The 27,992-nt window shown below is 40.6% G+C and overlaps 1 protein-coding gene and 1 long non-coding RNA gene across 2 annotated transcripts in view; one reads left to right on the top strand and one right to left on the bottom strand.

The window, feature by feature from the left end:
- The first annotated feature begins 4 nt into the window (after positions 1-4).
- blmh (bleomycin hydrolase) lies at positions 5-27,217 on the top strand. Its single transcript, XM_074641420.1, has 12 exons — positions 5-171; positions 3,265-3,462; positions 3,893-4,002; positions 4,963-5,104; positions 5,308-5,396; positions 5,493-5,585; positions 15,756-15,911; positions 15,994-16,152; positions 16,246-16,313; positions 18,296-18,413; positions 18,690-18,756; positions 26,909-27,217. The coding sequence occupies exons 1-12, from the start codon at positions 162-164 to the stop codon at positions 27,055-27,057; spliced, it is 1,359 nt and encodes a 452-aa protein (XP_074497521.1). The 5' UTR covers positions 5-161; the 3' UTR covers positions 27,058-27,217.
- The window catches only part of LOC141771314 (uncharacterized), a 202,033-nt gene continuing 197,480 nt past the window's right edge, over positions 23,440-27,992 (bottom strand). Inside the window, exon 2 of the long non-coding RNA XR_012594708.1 lies at positions 23,440-23,547. This is a non-coding gene — a long non-coding RNA (uncharacterized LOC141771314). The remainder of the gene's footprint in view (positions 23,548-27,992) is intronic.

Genomic DNA, 27,992 nt, shown 5'->3' with positions numbered 1-27,992 from the left:
ACCGGCCGCGAGTTCATAAATGAGCTCACGCACACACAAACGAGCGCACCCTCTGTAAGCACACAGACTGACTGGTCGTTGGTTGAATGAGATAAACAAAGAGAGCCGGCGACTTCTCACGTAAAACACACAACAACAGACTCCTCAAGCTTCACGGAAACATGGAAACCGGTAGGTTGAGACACTTTCTCCTTGTTTGCAGTCCTAGTTGTTTTACCAGCCAGTAGTTGACAGCTAGATGCTAACAGCTGGGGAAGCTAACATGCTAAGTGAGCTAGCATCCGTTAGCTTGTCTGCTAGCATGACTCTGCCGTCGGTTACTCATCTAGCTAACGTTAAGGGTTATCAGTTAATGCTGATACATTATCAGGGAGGTACAGACACACACAACTACAGACAGCTAGCTAACACACCCTTTAGTTAAACAGCTGGTGTTCAGCTTTAGGAGCTAAATGTTAGCTTGTGTAGCTAGCAGAGTCAAGAATAGGAAATACCAGAAGCTGTCAAAAGAAGTCCTTTAAAGTGGCTCCTATGGGGACTAACATCATCACACATGAAAACAGCTGGGCTCATTGGATCCACAAGAGTCTCAGCTTTACAGTGATACCCAATTTATATATTTTTTTAGGGGAGTACAGGGGGTCTTTAGGGGGAGGTAGCAGGTCAGCAGTAGATGTCACATAGAAGTGGTGTACATCATCTGAGAGCTGGGAAACCTGATGCAGCTCAGTGCTGTGTGTCAAATTGCTCTAGTCATATATAGATTTGATGCTAAATATAACTTTTTTTACCACTCGAGAATTGATAAAAATGGATCAATAATCCCTCCAAAATACCACATTAAGACACCAAGACCTTGAGGAACACCGTAGAAAAAGCCATGCTGTGATTTGATATCAAAAACTTTTGACTTTTGGAGATTTCTACATCACACATGAATATGATTGGACTCATTGCAGCCACAAGAGTCTCAGCTTTACAGTGATACCCAATTTATGTAATTCCAAGACTGTTTAGGGACCCCAGTATGCATAAATATTCATACACACCATTTTAAAATAGACGGAAATAACAAATGAATAAAGCTGTAAATGAACCTTGAGCCATAAGTCATTTGAGGTGGATTGTTTCACTCACTAGCCTCAGGTTTCATTACTCTTTTATTGGTTAAAGGTTTCAGCTTTGGTCATAAGGTAATTTCCTGTGTTAACTATTTGCTCTCTTCTATAGAGCCTTAATTTTCTTTCTTTTAAATGTATGAATTAATATTGATATATTCAGATTTTTGGACTGTGATTTGGAGACTCAACTGGTTAGGCTTCATGCCAACTGTAGTTCAGCCCTTTGCACATGGAGCCGCGATAGACATAATAAAGTGCTTAGCAAATATGAAACCAGTTGTATAACCACTGGTGTGTAAATTTGCAAGTCACCCTGTGCTGCCTATGCTTGGCCTCTCTCCATAGAAAAACAACTCTGATGTACAGTATGTCCTCAGCATTCATGCCTTCACTTGTTGAATAACAGCTTACTAACTCACCCTTTTAGTTTATGTTCTTCAACACTCACCTATGTTGTGTTTGTGTGTGGTCAGTTTGAAGCTGTCTGCTAATCCTCTGTTACTGATTAATCTTTACGTTACTATTTCCCCTTCTTTGTTATCTTTCCATACTAAAAGAAAAACAGGTCTGCAACCCCATGCAGACCTGTTCTTGAAATATTCTCTGCCTTAGGCATGGTTGTGCTTATTTTGTAGTGGCACGGGCGTGACAGTTAATGAAGTTTGACACTGTCCTAATCTGTGGCGGTCAGTGCATTTGTGTCAATGGAAAACAACAGAAAGCAGCCGAGAGTGAGAGAGAGGTCGAACTCTAGGCAGCATGCATGACTGGGCAATGTCCCTCTCAATGTTTAATTGCTCTGCGCTATTATTTGACAGAATTACAAACCATACATCAGTGGCAGTTTCGTTCCCTCCATAAAGCAGGACTAGACAAGCTTTCCAGTGTGTTCCTCTCACAGATGGAGCCAGATGAGATATACCAGCGAGTCAGCTCCCTATGGCAGTGATTCTCAAAGTGGGGTCCGGGGACGCCCAGGGCTCCGTGGCACAAATAGTTAAAATGGCATCTAAGAGTACAATTGGTAGTAAGCATTATGCTTAATCTGTGTTACGATTTATGAGGGTGTCCTTGGAAGATTTTCCTTCCTGTAAGGGGTCCCTGGCCCCCCAAAGTTTGAGAACCCCTGCTCTATAGGGCCACATATACTGTAGCACTACTAGAAAGCATTCTTCTTGATAACATCATTGTTTCTTTGTCTTGTGTTTTGCCTTATGCCAAGTCTGTCTTTCACTCTTTATCTTTGAGCTCTAATCATGATTGCTCAATATCTTTAATAGACTATTCCCCACTACAATCTCTGTATAGATGGTGGAAAAAGCGATGCACCAGACAGTTGTAGTACTCAATAAGTGATGTGCTGTTAGTTTACGACTATTGATCTGGTATTTTCCAGGCATTATTGTGACATCTGAGTATGTGAGTGCTCATAAATCAGGTCTTAAGAGGGAAGTGCCTAAAGTGCACAAATGAGTCATGGGAATTGGTACAGTAGGAATTTCCTCCTCATAGTTACAGTCCGCTGTCTGACTAACTAGGTGTGGAAAGTCTTCCTGTTGAAAGTTAACTTTATTTCTGCTTGTCTTCCCACTAGGGATGCACCGATCCGACTTTTTTAGTCCCGAAATCGATACCTGGGCTTTGGGTATCGGCCGATACCGAGTACCGATCCGATACCAGTGTATAATTAATAAGCTGTATGCCTCACTGTGTGGAAGTGACTGGAATCATTCTTCTGAGTAAAGCAACATCAGGCTAGACTTAAACATCGCTTTCCTAACTTTGTAAAACAAAATGTAACAAAGAAATTCATAAATAACGTAGCATAAATTTAGTGAATTGTTATTTATTATTAAAGTAATAAATCATACACCAACAAATTAGTCAAAACTTACACAGGAATTAAAATCCCAGTATATAATGTATATAGAATATAAACATAGACTTGAATTTAATAGATCGACCCCATTGTCACCTATACCCGATCCAGCTATTTGAGTCAGTATCGGCCCGATATTCGATTCGGTATCGTTGCATCCCTACTTCCCACCTTCATTATATTACCATTAATTCTGCCATTCTCTCTGTCTTTTATTCTTCCGTTCGTCCATCTTTCTCTACCTCCCCCTTCTTGCTCTTCCAGGTCTGAGTCAGGAGAAAGTAGCCACCTTCCTCAAGCGGCTGCGGGCCGAGCCACGCTACCTGTTGGCCCAGAATGTGTCGACCTGCATCGACCCGTTGGAGGTTTGTCTGCACCGGCAGACTGTCCAGGATACTGTGCACATCTTCCAGCACACTATCCCCACAGAGGGCAAGCCCATCACCAACCAGAAAAACTCAGGTAGGACGTAATGAAGTGTACCCTTTTACAATAAAAAGAAATGCGTCCATGTGTGGGTTTGAATAAATGTCCTAGGCATTTGAGGACGTCATTTTTGGCTTTTGGAAACACTGATCAACATTTTTACCATTTTCTGACATTTTATAGACCAAACAACTAATCAATGAATCAAGAAAATAATTGACAGATTAATCAACAATGAAAATAATTGTTATTTGCAGCCCTAGTTGGGTCATCACAGACCGATACCTAAAATAATGCAGCTTGTGAATTTGCATTGTAGTCCTCACTGCAACATCAGAGAGCACAAACGGATGTTATTTAGCACACATTGATAAGTGAAAGTATTTCTGTAATAGCTCAAAATTTACATTTTCATACGCCTGTGCCTGAACATATCGTCCCATGCCTGTCTTCTCTTTATCACCAGGGAGATGTTGGATCTTCTCGTGCCTCAACGTCATGCGACTTCCCTTCATGAAGAAGTTCAACATAGAGGAGTTTGAGTTTAGTCAGTCCTATCTCTTCTTCTGGGACAAGGTAAGAACCACACATCCGGTCTCTGTTCCTCAGTGTGAGAGCTGCATTGTGTGTTTGACCTCTTTTAACTGTAGATTTATTGAATAGTTTTCTTATCTTGCTTTTTTGTTGCATTCACTAAGTATTCACTGTAGTAAAAATTTGCAAATTGTCAGTGTGATAAGTTATTGGTGTTTGACGTTTTTGTTGTTTTGCAGTCAGGACACCATGTGTGTGTTTGTGTGTGTTCGTCCATGTGCATTAGTACAGTGTTACTATGCAGCATTCTACTACTATACAGTCATTGTCCAACTAAAACCCTCTTTTGTGTGTTGTGTCTGGTGCTCTTCCAGGGCCGACGTCACAGTGACACCTCGCTAAATGTTTTGATCTCTCTCTTTGTGTCTTTTTTTCCCACGTTTGGACAGTTGATAGCTCCACCTTGAATAATACACCTTTCTTTGTAACAAGTGCCAGCCGTAGGGATTAACACTGACTGTAATAATAGTTCCAAAAAAGGAAACAGTAAATGTGGAGCTCTAAGAATATGCCCCCTCTCAGCCAGTAGGTTATCAGATGTGTAGAGCTAGCAAGTCTTAAATGGTAACTTTGGTGTTTTTCTGCCTGGATCCTATTTTCCCATGTTTTTGTGTCTAAGTGACTAACGGGGACAACATTCTTTGAAGCTGATCCTGTATTGAGGAGAACGCTGTAACCGACAGCCGTTAAACGAGCTGTGAGGGCAAGTGAGCAGCGTCAATGTAACGTTACGTCTCCTAAAAGTGCTTGTTTTTACCACCGACAGGCTTAGAGGTTGAAGTCTTTCAGTAGTCGAGTCTTAAGTCCTCAGTTTTGTGACTAACTCAAGTCTCCACTGCTGCCTTACATATAGTAACGTGACATTATTAGGCTGTACAGCCCCTCACAGTTTCTCTGTTTAGTCACCACGTTACTCTGTTGTGTTTGTTCTTTTCTCTACAGGTTGAGCGTTGCTACTACTTCCTCCAGGCCTGTTTGGAGACGGCACAGAGGAAGGAGCCGGTGGACGGACGCCTGGTCCAGTTCATGCTCTCCAATCCCACCAATGACGGAGGACAGTGGGACATGCTGGTCAACCTCATTGGTTAGTTCTCATCATGACACATGATCACATTAACAAGAAGTTCATGTTGAATAAACTGTGTAATCTGTGCAGTTGTATTTGGTTATTATGAACTGTACTCTCTCTAAATATGTAAATCTTCCTAACACTGCTGGAATGTTAGTTATTTGACTGGATTAAGAGTATTATATTTTAAATTTAGTTTTGTACTGTCCTCTCTTCAGAAAAGTATGGCGTCATTCCAAAGAAATGCTTTCCAGAGTCACACAGCTCGGAGGCCTCACGCAGAATGAATGACATCCTTAATCATAAGGTGCGTTTACATATTTCCTTCTGTTCAAACTAATCACATACCAGTGAGTGAGTAAGGTGGGGTTAACTGTTGTTTTTGTCTCTCTGTGTGTTACAGCTGAGAGAATACTGCCTAAGACTGAGGAACATGGTGGACAGCGACGCTACTAAAGCTGAACTATCTGATGCTATGGACAGCATGATAGAGGAGGTGAGACTAAAAGAGCATATATGATTTTCTATATACACCGATCAGCCATAACATTAAGACCACTGACAGGTGAAGTGAATAACATTGGTTATCACATTACAATGGCACCTGGCAGTGGGTGGGATATATTAGACAGCAAGTGAACATTTTGAACTTTGTGTTGGAAGCAGAAAAAAGGGCAGGCGTAAGGATGTGAGCGACTTTGACAAGGGCCAAATTGTGATGGCTAGACGACTGGGTCAGAGCATCTCCAAAACTGCAGCTCTTGTGGGATGTTCCCGGTCTGCATGGTTTGGGACCTACCAAAAGTGGTCCAAGGAAGGAAAACCGGTGAACCGGCAACAGGGTCAGACCCAAGGCTCATTGATGCAAGTGGGGAGCGAAGGCTGGCCCGTGTTGTCCGATCCAATAGAAGAGCTACTGTAGCTCAAATTGCTGAAAAAGTTAATGCTGGTTCCGTTAGAAAGGTGTCAGAACACACAGTGCATCGCAGTTTGTTGCGTATGGGACTGCGTAACCGTAGACCGGTCAGGGGGCCCATGCTGTCCTAATGTTATGGCTGATCGGTGTATATATACATACAGTATATGGTTTATTGTAGAATACAGCAAACAGAAAGTTTCCCAAGCAATCAAAACCATTTTTGAGAAACGCCTTTGACCGGAGGAACTAGGGATTAAATTTAGTTCCTCCAGAAATAGTTTCAGGTGTCAAAAACTATTAGGGGAGAGTTTGCAGGGCTGAACATCGCTGATTGATCAAATATACACCCTGGTTGCACTCCAAATGACAAACTTTTTCTTTTACTTTCAGTACATACTGCTGCTGCCCTTACAAAGTACCTACTTTTGCATGCAGTATGCATACAATTTGGACACACTACTTCGTCATAACATTACCCTTTGAACTTTGACCCTCTTGCTCATATCCGTCGCACTCCATAGCATGAAATTTGAAGTAAAAAGATAAAGCATGTGATGTGGAACACTGCCTATATTATTATATTAATTAACGTTATACACACAAGTCGCAAAAGTATGTAACGTTAGTAGCCTACTTACACTTGATTGCGCCGTCTGTCATTGCGGCTTCGGTCAGTGAGCTGTCATCTGTCTGTGCTTTCTCTTGTTTATTTTATAGATACGTCACTAGTGACAAGATGCAGTAGGTTATCCTGGTATTTTTGGCATTTGATGTATTATTTGGGACATACTAAATCTTTTTAATTTATACTATATACCCCCGTGGCTGCAACAACTGTGTTCAGCTTCATTCACAAAATGAGGAAGCACTGGGTGACTCTGGTATCAATAGGACAAGGTACGGACATTTCTCGTTATGTCTGTTAACATTAAAAACAGCTATGTAGTCTGCTCTCAGTATAATGTAGTCCATTACAGCATCACCTTTTAAAGGGGCTAGATGCAGCAGTGTCCCATTTTTACCAGAAGAGGGCGCTGTCAAATAAAATATAACTGAGAGCAGCAACATGTGGCCAGTTGGAAGGGGTGCCTCAAAGCAGTCTACATGTAATCAGTGTTTGGGTTCGAGTTAATCTTGGGTGACAGGTTCAGGCTAAAACTGTTATTAAATTTTTTTACCACTCGAGAATTGATAAAAATGATCAATAATCCCTCCAAAATACCACATTAAGACAACAAGACCTTGAGGAACACCGTAGAAAAAGCCATGCTGTGATTTGTATCAAACTTTTGACATTTGGAGATTTCTACATCACACATGAATACAATGGGACTCATTGGAGCCACAAGAGTCTCAGCTTTACAGTGATACCCAATTTATGTAATTCCAAGACTGTTTATGGACCCCAGTATGCAGAAATATTCAAACACATCATTTTTAGAATAGGTGAAAATAACACAATTATACTGAATGTAAAAAAACTGCATGGTTTTTGCCCCAAATTTCACAGTTTTTTTAAAGTGTCTGTAAAGGGGAAACTCGTGGGTAACCATAGCACCCAGTTTCATTCACATATCTTGAGGTCAAAGGTCAAGGGACCCCTTTGAAAATGGACATGCCAGTTTTTCCTCGCTAAAATGTAGCATAACTCCGTTGCATTATTTAGCCTCCTTCCAGACAAGCTAGCATGACATGGTTGGTACCAATGATTTTCTAGTTTCATATTTTAACAGTATCTTCACTATAACTTGAAAACTGAGCCTGCTACAACATCTGAAAGACAGAATAGCGGCCGGGCCCACAACAGGTTTCAAATAGTGTCATTTTATAACACCTACATAATTAGGATTTAGTATCGGACTGACTTAATTCAACATACAAGTACATTAATAGCCCAGGTGCCTCTAGTGCATAGACATGCCAACAACTTGCATCTGAACAGACATATGCAGTACAGGGAGAAATCATTCAAACCAAACATTTGTTCACTTTCACTGCAGGTCCATTTACTGTCTTGCTTCCAAGGCCGAAATTAAAATCCAATTTTCCCATAACAGAACCTGCAAAATACCTGCCTGTGTCTGCAGTGTAGTTTGATTTAATTTACCTTTTTAATATGTGTACATATACACGTACACATGTGAATTTGTGTGTGTGCACGTCATTTCTGGACTACAGAGTGTAAAAAAACACCTGCACACTGCCCCTGATGTCACAAAGTTGAAGATAGTGATCTTGTTTATGGAACAGTCTATCACAGAGCGTCCGACGCTGGACAGTGAAGACAAATTCACCTCCTAAACAAAAATAAAAGGTGAACATGCACATGTAAGCGATCCATGTACAGTATGCGTGCAGTGAAATGCTGTCATGTTTGTGTTTTTGTGGCTCAGACAGGTTACGCTGTGTAGTTGTATGTGTGTGTGTGTGTGTGTGTGTGTGTGTATAAAAGGCTTTATTTACACTTCCTGTGTGTGTGTCTATGAGTGTGAATGTATGAGTGGCCACCAGTCAGTCAATCAGCCTCCCATTGAGACGGTTGCACACAGATCAGGGGTCTGGTTATGCAGCCTTTGTTGTCAGCTGTTTGGTTGCATTGTGTTGCTGGCTCATTGCTTGTTTAAACAGTCGCCTGTATCTCACAGCGCCTCTGTGATGCCCAGCCATGACCACACACACACACACACACACACACACGAACATATGTTGTGCAACAGTAAAGACTGCTCCTTCTGCACTGCACGGCAGGGTGGGGGGGCGGAGGGTTGTCAGTGTGTTTGTTTGTCCACCTGGAAGTGGTTTGTTTTGCGAAACACCACTCTGTCACGGCCGCTGGTGATGGAGGATTCGGTCATGTCAGAAGAACGGCTGACGTAAAGCGAGCCAGTATTGTCACAAGTACATTTGACTGACCAGCATCATTCTAAAAACTATCATTCATAATTTGACACCCACTTCAGTACAAAAAGTTCATTCATCTGTTATTCGTTTTTTTATCTTTTCAAATCCCAATTATTGAAATAATGAATAAAATTAAATTTCTTTTAGGACTCCAGTAGAAAGAGAGAGAGAGAGAGAGAGAGAGTTGTCAGATTATCATATATGGGTATTGCATGTTTTATGTTGTATTTTCAAAAGCAAGATCCGTTTGCGTCTCAGAAATAAGATTACACTCCATATTTTTAATCTACTAATCATTTTAAAAATATCAACTAAATATGCACAATATGTTTTTCAGCTTTTCTGTATTTTACAATATACTAAAAAATACATTGAGATCAAGATCAACATTAAAGTTATGGGCAGTATGTCAGGTATATAAGAGGATGATTCACTTGATATGTGCAAGTGTTAATTTTCATCTGCAGGAAGCATCGGAGACTACACATTGTAGTACTGAGATAAATTGTAAAAAAAAAAAAAAAGAACGGGACTGAAAAAGTTTGCTCGGTGCATCCCTACCTCTGACAGTAAGCTGACATAACAACTAGTCTGAAGTTTGATTTTCCTCCAGCTTCAACGTATTAGCTCTGTAAATTAGGAAGGATGTGATAAACAATGAGGTGACCGACATCTTGTTAGGCTAAGCAGACAATTAACGATGGCGTCAGGTGTTGCATTTGTGGGCGTCTCAGTATGTATGAGTATTGTGGTATTACAGTACTTTTTATAGCAGAGCACGTACAGGAACTGTTTGTGTATATTATGTTTACAAACTAACAGTAGTAATAAGCACACTAGTATGTCAGTGGCGCACATCTTCCAGTGTGTGCACACTTCATTGCAGTCCATGTGTGCAAAACACCCTGTGTGTGTGTGTAGGCTTACGTAGTGGGTATTCTTTTCAAGTGAGGAAACTAGTGTTTCCTCTACGTGTTCACCTGCATTTGCGTCTACGTGTGCACATGTGTTTCTCAGGATCAGAGCGCTGTGTCAGTCCTACTTTGGTGTGTGTGGAGGTGATGCTGTCCACCCTCCCTACGCTGTGATTGTGTGCACTGGTCTTCATCACGCCAGCCCCACACATACTCCCATGACAGGCAACCGGGGTCAACGTCTCTGCTTCCACTTACTGTATCCAGGGTGCGCTTGATTTAAATGGATCCCCTTTGCGTGTCAAGAATCTATTCTTTTTGCGAACACTGCTCACATCGCATTCATCTTAAAAACTTCTGTAATAGCAGTTTAACCCATTTAAAGCTGCACCTACACTCAGAGCAAGCGCGCTAATCTCATGCACCGTTTGTCTTTATAGAGGATGACAGTATCCATACGCTGCATTATTGAGGCAGAGAGGATTAGTTTAACTTTCAAAGCCAGTCTTTTCTCTTTCATGCTGTATCTGGTGTGTGTCGCTGCTCCTCTACTCTCACTTGCCTAGACACGTAGGCAACACACACACACACACACACACAAATAAAGGGACAATCACTGGTAACTGTACGTTCACATAGAGTTACCAGTACACACACAGATGGTATCCCTCACGCCACAACTGTAGCCCTTCCATGCTCCATTGCGTCATGGAATCAGAAACGCACCATGTGCGTCTCTGGTCTTGGCTCTGAGCGCACGGAGAGTGATTCTTAAGACAAGTCTAATTTACGAGACGGACATCAAATCACAGAGAAACTTTTCTTGCTGCAGCTCGGCGCTGCCGGCTATTGACTCAGTTGATTTGTTGTTCGATGTGGGTGGGTTCCTGCGGATTTGTCATTGTTACGGGGCTGCAACGATCGCTCTGCCAGTTCAGAGATGTCCGCTCACGTTTCTTGAATTTCTCTGCACCATTGTTAGAGTTTAACACTGACCACATGTGTTGCGTGTTTACAAAACATGGAAGTTTAATCAAAACCTCGCTCATTTTTATCCAAACTGTTTGCATGGTGTCATTTGCTTACACTCACAAGTCCAGCTTCTAGACAATAGTTATAAATTTACCTCAGAGTAGCAATGAGGCGCATGTTTTGCCTCAGTTTGGCGTGAACTGGTAGAGATCCAGCTTCAGACCCTCATTAGGTTTAAGTTTTAAGACGTAATTTGGCTGCATCTTTTTCACAGCAAAATGTATTTTGTTAAACCTGTATCGCTCTAGGCATGCAACTAACTATTCGATTAATCTACAGATCATTTTCTAGATTAATCGGTTTATCATTTGGTCTATGAAATGTCAGGAAATAGTGAATGATTTCAAGGTGTTATCTTTAAATGTCTTGTTTTGTCAGTCTAAAACCCAAAGATATTTGGTTTAATATGATATAAAGCAGATAAAAGCAGGAAATCTCCATATTTTAGAGGCTGAAAACTGCCAATTTTGCATGAAAAATTACTTTAACGATTAATCGATTATGAAAATAGTTGGCGATTATTGTTCTGTTGATCGAATAATCAATTAGTCGACTAATCGTTGCAGTTCTATATTGCACTAATTTAGTTTATCACATTTATATGCTAAATGTACAAAAAATACAAGGGACATTTAATCCACTTCATTTGAAAGACCGATCAGGTGAAAGCCATCATTTCACATTTAATTCCAGTATTAAATATCAGTGAAACAAGATGCAAGATGCACATATCGTTGCACTGGACCAAGAAGAAGTCTTACACTTTTCACTACCACACAAGATGACAAAAGCAAAGTAAATTGAATTGAAAATAAATAAAAAGATAAAATAAATAATAAATATTTAATGTAAAATAAATACATAAATTTAAAAGTAAATAAAAATAAACTGAATAAAAAATAAATAAATAAATAAAATGGAAAGTTAAATACAAGAGAAGATGGATGGGGGAATTAATACAAAGGTAAATTAAAAAAGAGCAAATTAAAATAGGAATATAAATTTATGTCACGTATCAATTGATTAATGCCTACATTTATTTTTATTTTGGTAGGTTCCGTGACTCCATCCTCTATAAGCAGGTGCATCTGATTTTAAAATGCCTTTAATGCAACACGCTAAATCAAAAACATAAATGCTACAATCACTTTTTCAGTCACTTAGGTGTTACAGTAGTTAGGTTTTATTCAAAGTTACAAGTTGGTCTAAATTTGTAGCAATATATCTTGTCACTCTTTGTTTCACACAAGCGAAGTGCTTAATACAGTGTGACTAAAGTACGAAAGCAATGTGTTTACCGTGTCAGTGCTGTCTGTGGACCAGAGAGAGAGGGACGGCTGAAATCTTGAGTTCTTTGGACTGCTGTGCTCAAGGTTACCCAGATATATATCCAGATAGTGTGTTGCCATTGTCTCGGTCTGCTTACTGTATGTTTTAGGATCACTCCTAACTCCAGGTGATTTGTTTGTTTGGGTCGCGTAAAACAAATAAACATCCAGCCGGTCAACACTGAAGCACATATGCTATCAAACATTAGCTGCGGTTAGCCCCACTAGCGTGCAGTCAGCCAGCTTATTGTTTATAACAAGACACGCAAACTCGATATGTCACAGACTGACCTGAGGTGGACCTTCTGCTAGAGACGGATGAAGAGAAAGCTGCCTGTTAACAAACCCTGCTGGTTCCTGAAACCTGTTCACAGAATATCATGTTAATGTTAGAATATTAAGTTATACGTGAGATGTTCTTTTGAAGTTACAGTCCAACCTCGAGTCGAGTTTATGAGTAACGCTGGTTGGCGTGATGAAGAACTTGAAGTCTTCCCTGAAGGCTCAGCCTCAAATCATCTGGAAAATCTGTGTTTTAAAATGCAACCATAATACATTTGCTGACTGAAAGTATGATCAGTAGTCATTATCATTATTTATTTTTTAACACTCCCAGAACCTTGTGAAAAGAGTTATTGACTACGTTGACATGCAGGAATATTTAGTTTTTTGCCCTTACTCTGAAAAAGACATTATTCCAACTAAGCTGTTTACATGGCTAATGAAAATAATATAATTTAATCAATAAATGTCATTTAATTCTTTAAATAAAAAATAATGAAATAAATAAATAAGTTTAAAAGTTGATAAAAATAGATAAATAAAAGGGAAAATTAAATAGAGTAGAAAGGGGAATTAATACAAAGTTAAATAATTGCGTACATTTATTTTTAATATTATTTTTGGTACATTTAATGGCATATTTATTTATTAAGTCATTTGTTTATGTATTAATTTTTGATTTTGGCTGGTTCTGTCCTCCATAAGCAGGATCATCTGATTTTACAGTCAGTGAGATACAGTATATTACAATTGGATAAGTGTATCCAATATAATCAGCAATATGCAATTTATGTCATCTGTGAACTGTGCTGTGGTGAAGCACTTTCAGGAAGTTGATCTTTTTAATATGTTACTGTTTTGCAGGCCTCCCTATTCTTCCAGCTCTCTGTATCCCTCTCACCTTTAACTCTCTTTCTCAGTCACTTGTACATACTGTATCTGTCATTAAGGCGGCAGGTGTTTCAATATTGATCCTGCTCGAATGTCACTGTGGCTGTTTATTCTCTGACTGAGGTCTTTCTTTCAGCCCAGGCACCTACTTTAAGATCTACCTTGCCAGGGCAAGATGAGTGGGCGCAACGCTGAGCTGGCATTAAGAGAGAGATGCTTACAGTATACGTCTCAGAGCATCTGAAAGACGAATTGTAAAGTGAGTGGAAAGATTTAGTAGAGTTGTTCTTGGAAGAAAAGAGACAAAAAGGAGGATGGAAGGGGGTCAAGGGGTAACAGTGATGTCTTGTCAAGGTGCCGAGGGCATCTGGGCAAACACAGACCAGACAAGGGGATGGACACCCTGGCATGTCGTCTTGCCCGCAGGGCAGTCTAAACATGGAGGAAGATGGGTGGGGGGGATGAGGAGATGAACAGATGCCTTTGTTGACTCTGCGTATGTGTGTATTTTTGTGTGCGTCTGTACTTTTGACTTTCTGTGATGACGAGGGGGATTGTTTGTTTGTGTAAGCCGGGCCTGAATTTATGCATTTTTGCAAGAATGTGCCCGGGTATCTTTTGAGGTGAGAATAGTGGGCTCAGTGTTGACTAACCAGAGAGCAAGAATGTCATCTTTATGTGGGGGCATTTAATATGTGTTGACTAAGCATGGGAAACTGCTGCCATGGCTGCCAAAAACAATCTCCCCCATCAGCTCTATATTCAGCTAGACAGAAATTTGTCTGGATATTAGTAGTAGAAGTCAATAAAAATAGTGAGTTGTAAATCTATTGGAAATGTGTCCTTTGAGACACCCGTAGTCGAGGCAGTGAGAGTGTGATGTATCACCATTCGTCCATATTATCGGAACAATACTCGCCGTAGTACACGCTGTTATCCACCACCAACAATGGACTACTCTACGTCCTAATTTCTCAGCCCCTTTTTTAATCGTATTTGATAGGAAAAGCATCTGCTGGGTCCTGGGAGAGCAGAGCAGAGGATGGGAGAGCAAAAAGGGGGAAATTCCTGAGATAACTATATCAGACGTTTAGAAGGGCCAGATTGACAGACGGCCCAGTCCAAACAACCCGATTTAGCCCACAGGAACTCAGTCTGAACTCTAGCGCCGCAGCAAGACACACACGGAGGGAGGGGTGTGGGGTGCAAATGGGGAAATAGAGAGAAGGGAAGCACTGTGGAGAGGAAAAAAGAGGGGAAAATGTAGGAAAAGTTGAGATGGGCCCAAGCACTGATGGATGAGTGTATGCAAGGACAGACATGGGGTTTGAGGGGTTAGATGAGCGCACGTTAAAAAGATAGTTCGGGTGTTTTGAAGTTGGGTTGTATGAGGTACTTATCAATTTATTACCTACAGTAGATGACGGTCGGCTCGCCCCCAGTTTGGAGAAGCAGACAGGAGTTACCACACGGGAGCAAAGCAGTGTACTGCTGTGGACGGGGCTGGCAGAAAAATGTATTTTAGCCACCAAAAAGAAAGGCTCACCTAAAAAAAATCAGTCTACGTGTACGCTATATTTAGAATATTTTCACTGGTTTACCTTGCCGTCAGACGGCCCTTTCTGAAGCCGTTGTATCCATCTATGCTGTCGCCAAAGCAACCCGACTGCATTGGAAAAAATCTGTAATTTTATCTCGAAGAAAACAGGGATGCTGGTCTACCGCTGCTTCGATTGGTTAGATTGTTTGTGCTAGATGTGTGCGAGATAAAATTACAGATTTCTTTCAATGGAGTTGGGTTGCTTTGGCGAGAGCATAGATAACGGATTTAGTTCCCCGTCGGAAACATAGAATGTCTCACGGCAAGGCAAAGCGGTGAAAGTATTCTAAATATAGCGTACATTTAAACTGATATTGATTGTTTTTAGGTGAGCCTTTCTTTTAAGTGGCAAAAATACGCTTTTCTGCCAGCCCCGTCCACAGTAGTACATTGCTTTGCTCCCGTGCGGTAACTCCTGTCTGCTTCTCCAAACTGGAGGCGTGCCGACCGTCATCTACTGTAGGTAATACACTGACTATGGATACGTACCTCACGCATCCCCACTTCAAAACACCCAAACCATCCCTTCACTTTAATAATATAAGCTGGAAATGTAATATACAAACATCTCCATCAACCTCCCTATTGGCAAGGAAGTGCAAATGTCCCTGTTCAGTTTGACTCATGGTGGTTCTCTTTACCACAGTAGAGGTGCAGGAGTCGCCTCTGGCTTTGTTAAAATACTGTTAATGTTATTTTTTTTTGATTCAATGATTGATTCTCTGTGAATGTTAAACATGAGTTAAACACAGATTAGATTGGTTTGGTAGGTGATGTTCAAACTGTGTGCTGTGTGCAGGTGTTCCGGGTGGCCAGTGTTTGTCTAGGCAGCCCTCCTGACACCATCTGTTGGGAGTACAGGGACAAGGATAAGAACTTCCATCGCATGGGACCCCTCAGCCCCCAGGAGTTCTACAGGGAGCACATCAAACCTCTATACAACATGCAGGACAAAGTAGGTGACCCATTAAACACATCAGATAGGCCATGAAGTAACTTGCTGTGTCTGACTGTTTCTGGTACCTCTTTATCCTCAGGTCTGCCTCGTGAACGACCCTCGACCCCAGAACCCTTACGGGAAGCTGTACACTGTTGAGTTCCTTGGTAACATGGTTGGTGGCCGCAGCACTCAGTACAACAACCAGGCCATCCAGCTGCTTAAAAAGGCAGCGGCTGAGTCCATCAAGGACGGAGAGGTAGGTCGGGGCGAACGGGCGTCACACATTTGTACATGTGAGGGTGTCGTCATGTGTGAACTTCATGAATCTGAAAATGACTTTTTCTTTTAGGCGGTGTGGTTTGGTTGTGACGTCGGGAAACATTTCCACGGCAAGCTGGGCATTAATGACATGAATGTGTGAGTATAATCCGTCATGTCGAAGTTATTTACATCTAGTCTGCTGCAAATTTGTCCCAAATATTAGAAGCAATACATTTAGCGTTACTAACATGGCTTTAGTTTGTTAACCCTCTGAGACCCGCGGGGTCGCCGGTGATCCTGACCAACATTACTGTCTTAAAGAGGCTGGAAGGAGGCTAAATAGTGCTCCAAATTTAGGCTAAATTTTGGCGAGAAAAACTGGCATTGCCATTTTCACAGGGATCTCTTGACATCTGACATCAAGATTTGTGAATGAGAATGGGTTCTATGAGTACCAATGAGTCTCCCCTTTACATACATGCCCACTTTATGATAATCTCATTCATTTTTGGGGCAAAAAAACATGTAGTTTTTTGCATGCGGTACAAATTTGTTATTTTTGCCTATTATAAATATGGTGTTTTCTGCATACTGGGGTCCCTAAACAGTTTTGAATCACATAAATTGGGTATCACTGTAAAGCTGAGACTCTCGTGGATCCAATGAGCCCAACTGTATTCATGTGTGATGATGTTAGTCCCCATAGTAGCCATTTTATTGCAGTAAGACCATTTCTTAAAATTTGACCTCACTGTATAAAATGACCTGTGGTGACCTCTAGGATAATCAGTTTCCAGAACAGAAGTGCTCTCCATCCGATCACCGAAAAATGCAATTCTTTCAGAAATCTCCAAATGTTAAAAGTTTTTGATTCCAAATCACATCATGGCTTTTTCTATGGTTTTCCTCAAGGTCTTGGTGTCTTAATGTGGTATTTTGGAGGGATTATTGATCATTTTTATCAATTCTCAAGTGGTAAAAAATTGTTAAATTTAGCACCAAATATGTGTAACAAATGGTATCAACCCAAAAATTGTTTATGAGACATAATAGAGCACGGGGATGGTCATCATATACTTATATACATCATATATTAGAATGTTCTAAATGCTTATACACTATTTCATTAATTTATCAATTAATTTTTTATTGCAGATTAATGAATAGAACAACTTGGCACAAAGTGCTGAGCTGCATCTCAAATTAATCTTCAGATTCCCAGCTTTCAGATGACGTACATATGTTGACCTGCTACAAAAATTGGTCTAAGTGGGTTTCTTAGAGTTCATTTATCAAATGTAGGGTGTCAAATTTTGGATTTCATGCTTCAAATCCCTTTAGGGGAGGTGTGTTTTCTGGGAAAGTACTTGTAGGTTTGTTTTTGAAAAATGACTAAATGACTAAAATACTTTGAGGAGAATGCAACGAGGGAGTACAACAACATCCATCGCCGCTATCACTATACTGAGCCAACTCTAAAACACCAACCAGCCCAACACTCATCTGAATGTAAAACAACAATCTTAAAATCAATTTCACCAGTGAATTGGCACACTTGTGTTTGGCCCTGTTGTATCTTGACTGCAGGGTTCACATGACAGGAGCAGACCTCATCTCCCTCCATGAGGTGTCTGTCTCTCCACAGGGGAAAAGTTGCTTATCTCTGCCCTTCAGGTGCAGCGGCATCTGTGTCTGAGCTGCTGGCGCCAGGGTTAAATTTGGCCACTGAACCAAACCAGCCGAATGTCTGGTACCGTCTCTGCTGAAGCTCATCTTTCACGCAGATCTTTTCTTGTGCTGGTAGATTATAATTGGAATGAGGCTGAGGCTTAATGGAGCCTCATTTCTGCAGACATGTTCAAGATAGCAATGAAAAGGGGAGCTGTGTTTTAGCTCGTCCAGAATCCCAGACTTACTGCATGTAGGTTTTGCTTTTTATGGTCATCACACCTTCTCCCCCTGCCCCTACGATTAAAAAAGGATTGATGGGATATGATATGGACAGTTACCCATGAAGCTATCAAAACTTTTCCTTTTCACTTGAAATGACCGGTATCAGGTGAAATCAAGGACAGAGTTTGAGTTATTTTTTCAGCAGAGGACGTAGTGTAATGTGATTTGTGTGTGTTCCCGTACAGGTTCAACCATGAGCTTGTGTTTGGAATTTCAGTGAAGAACCTCTCTAAAGCAGAGCGACTGATATATGGAGACTCTCTCATGACCCACGCTATGATCCTCACCGCTGTCACAGACAAGGTACGCTCACACAAACACACAGCACAGGTGGGTGACTGTTCGGTAAACTCGTGCAAATATACAGCGCGTATACAAGCAGGCCGACAGGAATACACACATTCAGAGTTTCCCAGGGTTTATTGCATCAAAGCCTCGCAGCGTGTTTACGCTGCTTTAATCGGCTGCAGTTTTTCATAGTGATGTCAATTTCCCCCCTTGTAAGTAACCCCAGCTGTTAGGGCACTTTCTTTCCTCCAGTCTCACTCTTATCTCCCCATCGTCTACTCTCTCTCTCAGGATGGGAAAGAAGGCTATGAGAAGTGGAGGGTGGAAAACTCCTGGGGCGATGACCGTGGGAACAAAGGTAAGTTGAGAAAACACAATAGTACACGATTCAGTTCTTTAGGCTGAGTTTCTTTTCTTGAGGTTTCACCTTTTAATTAATTACCAGCTAAATGAATTTGGTTTCACCCAGTGGGTAACCTCTGGGTCTGAAAAGTGAAGCCAATCTTAAAAATGTCTTATTCAGCGTTCAGTTGTACTTTTCACCACCCTCTTCTGGTTGCAAAAAATGCCAAACTAGAGGCTTCAAAACGGCAGTCCACAAACCAATGGGTGATGTCACGGTGACTATTTCCACTTCTTATGGTACAGTCTTTCACCTGGATCTGCTCCTGAAATCACATTTATTGTTTTGCTGCCCCGTCTCTCTTCCACATCTTTCTCACACCGCGGTGTCTCGTGATAAATCACCATCATCCTGTTTGTTTCTATTGAATTTAGAGCAGGATTAGACTGAGAGGTTCCCCTGTGCTGCTGCTTTATGAACTTGTAATTGGCTGCGTCCTGTTTCATAAAGACTCACAGACGCACAGCGGCCCTTATTGTGTTCTTTGAGCTCAGTGCCTCTGGGTCAAGTTGCATAAACGAAGTTACAGATTGAGCTAATCCTTAAGGTCAGAAAGTAGCACAGTGAAATTCCTCCAAATGTCTTCACACACTATTTGGTTCTATGGGTTTATTTTGGCTTGGTGACTACTCACAGGGCTGGTTGGTGAACTACTGTAACTCAAATGAAATTATTATGCCGTGAAATTTCACTTTTTTAAATGCTTGTTCGACTAGACCTTTAGACTTCAGAGTAGAGTATAACTCTATTAGGGCTACAACTAACGATTATTCTCATTCTGGATTAATCTGTTGATTATTTTCTCGATTAATTGATTAGTTGTTTGGTCTATAAAATGTCAGAAAATGGTGAAAAATGTGGATCAGTGTTTCCCAAAGCCCAAGATGACATCCTCAAATGTCTTGTTTTGTCCACAACTCAAAGATATTCAGTTTACTGTCATAGAGGAGTAAAGAAACCAGAAAATATTCACATTTAAGAAGCTGGAATCAGAGAATTTTGACCTTTTATTCTTAAGAAATTACCCAAACCAATTATCAAAGTAGTTGGCGATTAATTTAGTAGTTGACAACTTATCAATTAATCGTTGCAGCTCTATAGTTTATTTTGAAGATATTCAATTTACGATGAAATTCATACAAATCTTCAAGTTTAAGAACTTGTGACCAGGACGATTTTACTCAGTACATTATTATTTTCTCTTGATTAACTAATCAATTGAGAGATTAGTCATTTAAACACACCTTTTTTTTTAATCAAAAAGCAATAATTAATGTGGTCGTTTCGGCCGGCAACCACTCGAATAACACTGATATAAGACTTTGTTGTTGCAAAATGCCTTTTTGTTAACTGTGAACTTTTGAACCAGATTTTTTAGTGGTCAGCTCACTGAGTTGTTTTGTGTTTTTTTAAAACCACAAATTCAAAATGAATTTAACAAATAGTCTCAGGCTTACTACCAGTAAGTCATTTTGATGCCTCGGGGGAAAATGTTGTCATTAAGTAAGTAAGGTTGTTTTTTCTTCATGCAACAGACTCCACAACACAGCAGGTAGTCCACATCTCTGCCCCAGACTTCACTGTCTACTGTTGTTATTCCTGCTATCCTTTCATCTCCGTTTCTCATCTTCCTCTCTTCCCCATCTCTGGGCTCCACATTCCTCTGCGAATTTTAAGAGAGTATTTCAGGTCACTCATGCATCGTCTGGCAACACACACATACAATGCAGCATATGCACACAGAGAGAGACACACACATACTCCTCACAATATTTGCTTGAACCCACAAACCGTAGTGACGCAGTGTTGGGAAAACATGTGAAAACCCCTCAGTCAAATCAAATGTATTTCACGCATATCTTATTCCATAAACACCAGCAGATAGGGGAGGGCCGGGGCCCCAAGCTCGTCCGCAGCCAAATTAATAAAGCTTTTGAGAACAAAAGTTCGAGACGTAGAGTTCACGTGGGAATCCGGGGGCTTTGTTTGTTTGACAGAAGCTTAGGGGGGGAAAAGAGGCACAAGTGGAGAAAAAGGAGAGGAAAGCATGTAGGAGAAAGGAGAGAGATTAAACTGAAGTTGCAGCTTAGTGCAGGTAGAATCTGTTAGAAATAGGGCTGTCAATTGATTAAAATAATATAATCGTGATTAATCACTTGATTGTCCATAGTTAATCACACATTTTTTATCTGTTCAAAATGTACCTTAAAGGGAGATTTGTCAAGTATTTAATACTCTTATCAACATGGGAGTGGGCAAATATGTTGCTTTATGCAAATGTATGTACATATTTATTATTGGAAGTCAATTAATAACACAAAACAATGACAAATATGGTCCAGAAACCCTCACAGGTACTGCATTTAGCATAAAAAATATGCTCAAATCATAACATGACAAACTCAAGCCCAACAGACAACAGCAGCTGTCAGTGTGTCAGTGTGCTGACTTGACTATGGCTTGCCCCAAACTGCATGTGATTATCATAAAGTGGGCATGTCTGTAAAGGGGAGACTCGTGGGTACCCATAGAACCCATTTTCATCCACATATCTGGAGGTCAGAGGTCAAGGGACCCCTTTTGAAAATGGCCATGACTGTTTTTCCTCGCCAAAATTTAGCATAAGTTTGAAGTGTTATTTAACCTCCTTCGGGACAAGCCAGTATGACATGGTTGGTACCAAAGGATTCCTTAGGTGTTCTAGTTTCATATGATATCTTTACTAAAACTGAATGAACCTGCTGCAGCCTCTGAAAGACAGTAAAGCCGGTCAGGATCTCCCGCTAGTTTCATATGATACCAGTATCTTCATTCTAGCTTTAAAACTGAGCCTGTTACAACCTAGAAATGAAGGGCGTTAAAACAAATTGGCTGTATTATTGCATTAACTTTGACACTTTTTAGAGATGATTTTGGAAAGATGACAAATTGGAAGAAGAGTGGTAATAGCCGAGGAGCAGAGAGAGGTTTGTAAAGGCTTAACATCTCCCGTCAGTCCATTTCATATTCTTCCTAACCCCAAAAGAGTCTCTCATGAGAGGTTTAACTTTCTGTTTGCTCCATCTTCAAAGCCCTCACACAGCCGCTGTTATGGGTTCACTCACTCCACAGTTCATACTCTTACACTGTTTCAGACAGTTGGACTCCTCAACATTTGTCACAACGTTTTGTTTGAGCTCTGAGTGAGTTTGACGTGGAGAGAGAGAAACTGATTTTCTACAAACATGATTCTGTCTTTTAAGTAAATACAAGAAGATGATGTTAATGTGGATGGAAGGATTTCCTTGGTAGCGGACATAACAGATTCTCGGGACGCTTCATTAGCTTTTCAGTATGCTTCTTATCCATTGCCATTGTTTTGAACCCAAACCACAGTTGCATATCTGTCCCCTCACCTCATTTAAAGGACCCATTTCATTTCCCATGAAATGAAAAATGCCTTTTCTGTGGTCTTACCACAGCTCTGCGGGTGTACTGTTCCCCCATCTATTCTTAGGTAGCAGCTCTATTCTTATTTTCTTACTTTCCTCTGGGCTGTTAAGTGTCAAAAATTATTTCCCAGATGCATCTTGTGCTCTGATCATAAACTCAGCAGCGAACCTCTTTTCAACCAAGTCTAAATCAAAAACAAGTCCAGCCTCAACTTTTCTTTTTCATGTGGAAAAATATCAAACTGTCTTAAAAAACACTTCTTTTGACCTTTTATTGACTTTTTTTCTTGTATCCTCATTTCTATATTAAGCTTTGCTTTTAGCCACACTACCGTCATGGCTCAAGGAATACCAATGTCCATCAGTTGGTCGGTATAACACAACAACTATTGGATGGGTTGACGTGAAATTTGTGTTGCCCAGACGATATATATTTAAAATATTCTTTTATTGTGAAGCATGTGTACAGCATAGGGCTGCACAATTATGGACACAATTATAATCACAATTATTTTGATGAATATTGACATCACTATAACTCATTTGATTTTAGGGCCAACATATTTTTATTGCACGTTCACATTTATATAAACAAAGCACTGCTTTCACTTCCATGTTGTGCTACATTCCTGCTAATGTACAAATCTTTGAATCAAAAATAAGACTTAAAATAAGGTTCTTCTTCCCCGTTGGTTCTACAGTATATTACTCTTCTGCTAGTCTGGACTGCAGCCGTCACATTCGTGGCGTGACAGCTCCCCAAAAGTGAAGCCAAAACATCTTGTTTTGATATGCAGAGTTTTCTATGAGTGGAGCACGCAGTTTAGACGTCAACATCGCAGCCGATCATGCTCACTTAAAATCGTGGTCAAGATTAATATTTGATTAATTGTGCAGACCTGGTACAGCAGTAATGTAGACTTTTGTGGAGTGGATGTCAGTGATCTCAGATGTTTAACAACAAAAGACAAACAGTACAAGGGAGTTTAAAAGGAAAAACACGACAAACAAAGAAATTAAATTAAATAAAAAAAAAAAACAATCCCATCCCTGAGCAGTGCCACCTAGGGTGATAAAGACCACTGCTTGTGCAGTGCATCTTAACTGTCCGTCCCTGCTACAGAGGAGATCATCATCGTGTCCAAATCCTTTCAAATTCCTCATTAAGGATATGTCAGATTCTCTCCAGGTGGAGAGGAACAGTCAGTGTTTTAAGCCCTGACGAAGACCTACAGCGGTCGAAACATGTTGGCTTTTTTAATGATTTAGCCACTATAATAAAGGCTTTTTAATATATTTCTTTCCTTGTTTGCAACTTATTTTAATATATTGGAGTGTCTGGATTGCCTTCCTGTGTATCCTGTTTTTCTCCGTTTTCCAAGAGCACCTAACACCTGCCTGATGGTTGAGTACACAGAGCAACTAGTTATCTCTCTCTCCAAGTGTTGGTCGGTACATCCTTCTTTCCCAAACGATATATCTAATAGATGGTGAACATGGGAAAAAAATTATACCTACTTTACATCAGTATGTTGACAATATTATTGTGAGCGTGTTAGGATGCTGATGTTGGCGTTTAGCTCAAAGCACCACTGTGCAGCCTGACAGGGTAACTAGCAAGGCTGCAGACTCTCAGCTGTTCAGGTCAGTTGTTTAAGCTTTTAAACTTTTTGATATGTGTGAATCATTGTTCACTTCCCTTATTTTGATGAAATTGATATGAAAATCATGTTTTATGTTGGCCTGCGATGGTCCTGCGTTGCGGATTGCTGCTCAAGATGGAAAGCAAGATGGCTGCTTCTCACTCTTCTAGCTTACAGTACATCCATCTGTTCTGAGACGGGTCTGTCAGCCTATCCCTAAAAACAAATAAGGACACCCAACATTCACACACACACACACACACACGCACCACCATGCCACCCAACACGCGGGTTCCAGGAAGCTCACATCAACACACACACACGGATACCACAGTGAGAACCAGGCAACGTGCCATCTAAGATTTGCGTCCTTGGAAGAACACACATACACAACACACACCCAGACATGATACGTTGTTTTGAACTGTGGCACGTTCTTGCGGTCACCCTGACGTCTCCGATAAGTCAACTTGACAGTAGGAGGGATGCTCTCGTTTGTTCTGAACACATGAGGAGGGGAAAGAGAGAGAGAGAGAGAGGTGGAATCAGGGAAAAAAGTTATTTAACTTCCCTCTAAGATCTGGTTGCCAGTCCTCATCCAGCCGCTCTGGTTTCACATCACTTTTAGTATTTTGTTATCTAAGCATAAGACACAAGCACGCAGACATGTTTCATTTTAATGAATCATTTCAGCATGCGGCTACATCCTCCTCCAAAAAGAGATTAGGTTATCCCAACATGTCTCCTGTCAGTGTAAGTTCAAGGTTGGCTTTCATAACCGCCCCAGATTTGGCCACGTTGACCTTGTATGGCCACACACACACACACACACACACACACACAATGAGGGAGACAGAGACGGACATTGTTTAGTTTTATCAGGGTGGGCGTGCAGAGGTGATAGCAGAAGTGTTGAATGCATACTGCGCTGCAGGGTGGGGGAACCACGAGGGTCCTCCACCCTCCTGCCTGTTGGAACAATAGAGTTTGGTGATAAAGAGCATTTCAAAGCAATTAAAATGTGCGTGCATAGACAAAGTATGTTTGACCATCCTGTTGAACTGTTCTTAGCAGCACCCCTCCCCTTTCAGTGAAAGGAACAATAATCGGCTTAATTAGTGACACGATGTGTTCTTGAATCAAGTATTTCTCTCTCAAAGAATGTGTCGTGATTAAAGCTTTATTCAGACTGACAGATTGGCCTCTTTCCTCAAATCCTGCTATTTTAGCAAAGACGTGTTTAATAAAGGCTGGACCACTTGCACTTTAGAGAAGAAAAAATAACAGCATCTGAGATGAGGAATGGATCTGCACAGGACTGTAAATTGGAGGAGCACCTCTCTTTTATGCATCGTATGAAACTTTGAAATAAAGAGACATTTGTGGGTCTTTTTTTTCTTTATCAAGCCTCTTTGTGATACAGTGTACAAATATACAAAACTAAATATTTACAAAAGAATAAGCATGGGGTGTGAATCTAAGCTACATCAATAGTGTAGAAGTGTATGAATGAGGGACATGTGCATGTAGTTGTGAGTGTTAAAGGCAGCAGAAAATATCAAACAAACCAAAGCCTTGACATTTGGAGCCCAGGAGAGAGAGAAGTGGACGTAGTCACCGTGACGTCACCCATTGGTTTGTGGACTGCAGTTTTGAAGCCTTGAGTTTTGCATTTTGGGCAACACCATCTTGTTTTTTTGCAACCAGAAGTGACACAAGGGTGTAGCTAAGTACAACCGAACACTGAATAAGACATTTTTAGGTGACCAAAATGTTACAATTAACTTTCATGAACTGAAAACACACTGTTAAAGTTGTAAGATGAAAACATGGACAACTGCCAGAGTGGACAACGCCGTGGTAGCGACCTGCCAATCACAAAGCAGCCACGCCCTAAAGCATCCCCTGCTTTATGGTCTATTTGACTCTAAATGGGATCATAATATACTAAATGAACATCATGTTGTATTAAAGAAGACTTGAAACTAGTGATTGAGACCATAAACTCATGTTTACAATGTTTACTGAGGTAATAGATCAAGTGAGAAGTAGGCTCATTTTCTCATAGACTTCTATACAATCAGACTTCTTTTGGCAACCAGAGGAGTCGCCCCCTGCTGGCTATTAGAAAGAATGCACATTTAAGGCACTTCCACATTGGCTTCACTTGTTACTTTACCATTGCCTGACATAGTTTTTTCCAACCTTATAGATGATTTCCCACAATCCAGTGAGGTCCTACTTTCAGGATTCTTCCCATACAACTATTATGAGCAGATCCGTCTGAGATCTGACATATAGCATATAGCCATGCAGGACCGTGATAGTATATATAGTATATTCTATGAACTCCTTCAGAGTCACATTCACCTGTTATTGATGGTTATTACACGGCTGTGTTGACTACTTGATTCTGATTGGTCAATCACGGCATACTATGGTCTGTTATTTCTTTATAGCAGACCGTTGCTATGTATAACACACCGTTGCTATGGGCGCAGTTCTGATCTCAGACTCTGGCGGACCATTTTTGTGTCAAATTATTGATTTATTAAGTAATTAGCCGCTTAATAAGCGGGATAATGTACAGCTAGTGGGTCAATGTTGTGATATAAACCCTTTCAGGGTGATACTTTGCGTTGGGGTGCCGCATCACCCTGTCTGGGTTTATTTACAACAACGACTGGCTCGCTGTGTATTATCCCGTACTCAATATATACACTGTCTGTAGTTACTGTCATTTGGTTGATTCCTGTTTCTGTTAATTGTGTCTGGATTTTTTTATGCCTAGTACATGTCTGATCTGCAAATGTGTCACTTTAGATCAGTCAAATAATCCCATCACCCCACACAAAGCATATTAAAGTGATGAAACCACCAGATTGTGATCCGAAACATCTTGACCTGAATTGGATTTCCATGTTTGTTTGTTTTTTCTCTAATCCCAGTTCTCCGCTTGACTGCCATCATTTCAGGCGAATAAAATCAATTCTTTAACAACTGTTTTGTTGTCTTCCCTGTCTGTCTTTGTAGGTTACCTGATCATGACGGACGATTGGTTCTCCGAGTATGTGTACGAGGTGGTGGTAGACAAGAAGTTCCTCTCCGATGAAGTCCTGGAAGTGTTGCAACAGGAGCCCGTCGTACTTCCTGCCTGGGACCCAATGGGCGCCCTGGCATAACTACAGAAATCCAGGTTTTAGCCCCCAACCTCTGGTCTATTTGACTCCGCCCTATTCCTCGGCTGCTTTTACCTCTCCAATATTTCCCCCACACCTCCTTCCAAAACAGCCTGTTCTTCTAGACAAAATAATAAAGATTGTGTTTTCTTTTTTTACCGGACTGCCTTTGTCTTTTGTCTTTTGTCTTTATTTATTTCAGACAGTGGAGGTTTACACTGTCACACCTTTTTTGTTGTTTACTTGTTTTCTAGGATGAATCTGGGCCTGAGCATTAAGTGGTTTTATTGCATCATAAACTCTCTTCATTTTGAGACAAGGCAGAGGATTTAAGAGTATAACTGCAATCTAAGCTGTGGATATACAGGTTGAGAACTGCAGTAGTATGGACGTTTTTATTGGACATTAATAGTTGTAATCCACAGAAGACAATGTACCATGATCCACAAATATTTTACCATCCACAAACATGTATTGCAAATATGCATAACTTACTCTGTAAACACGCATTTTAATTCAACATAAAAATGTTATAGGTTTACATGTCAAGTCAAGTCAATTTTATTTTGTATAAATTCATATTTATATATGAATATTTTGCAAATTTGCCTTGTAAAGTGATATATGTAAAGGGATATATACGCATTTGTGGATCCATTTGTACACATGAAATTACATTTGATGAAATATTTGTGGATCTACAACTATTAAAGGTCAATAAAAACGTCCTTAAAGTAGGTTATTTACTGACAAATACTCACGGTAGGTGGTCAACACTGCTGTTCAATTCCACTTATACTCCTGTGTGGTCCAGAGTTTAAACAAATGTTTTTAGATTAGATTCAAGATCACGTATTTCACTTGGGCCTGCGTCTCCTTCACCTCTTGGACACGAGCAAAACAGCAGTGATTTACTGTGCTTGGAATAACATTTTTCC

The sequence above is a fragment of the Sebastes fasciatus genome, chromosome 7, assembly GCF_043250625.1.
Source record: "Sebastes fasciatus isolate fSebFas1 chromosome 7, fSebFas1.pri, whole genome shotgun sequence".
NCBI classification, from domain to species: domain Eukaryota; kingdom Metazoa; phylum Chordata; class Actinopteri; order Perciformes; family Sebastidae; genus Sebastes; species Sebastes fasciatus.
Note: the sequence above shows the minus strand (reverse complement) of the source record. Positions and strands in the feature narration are given on the sequence as shown.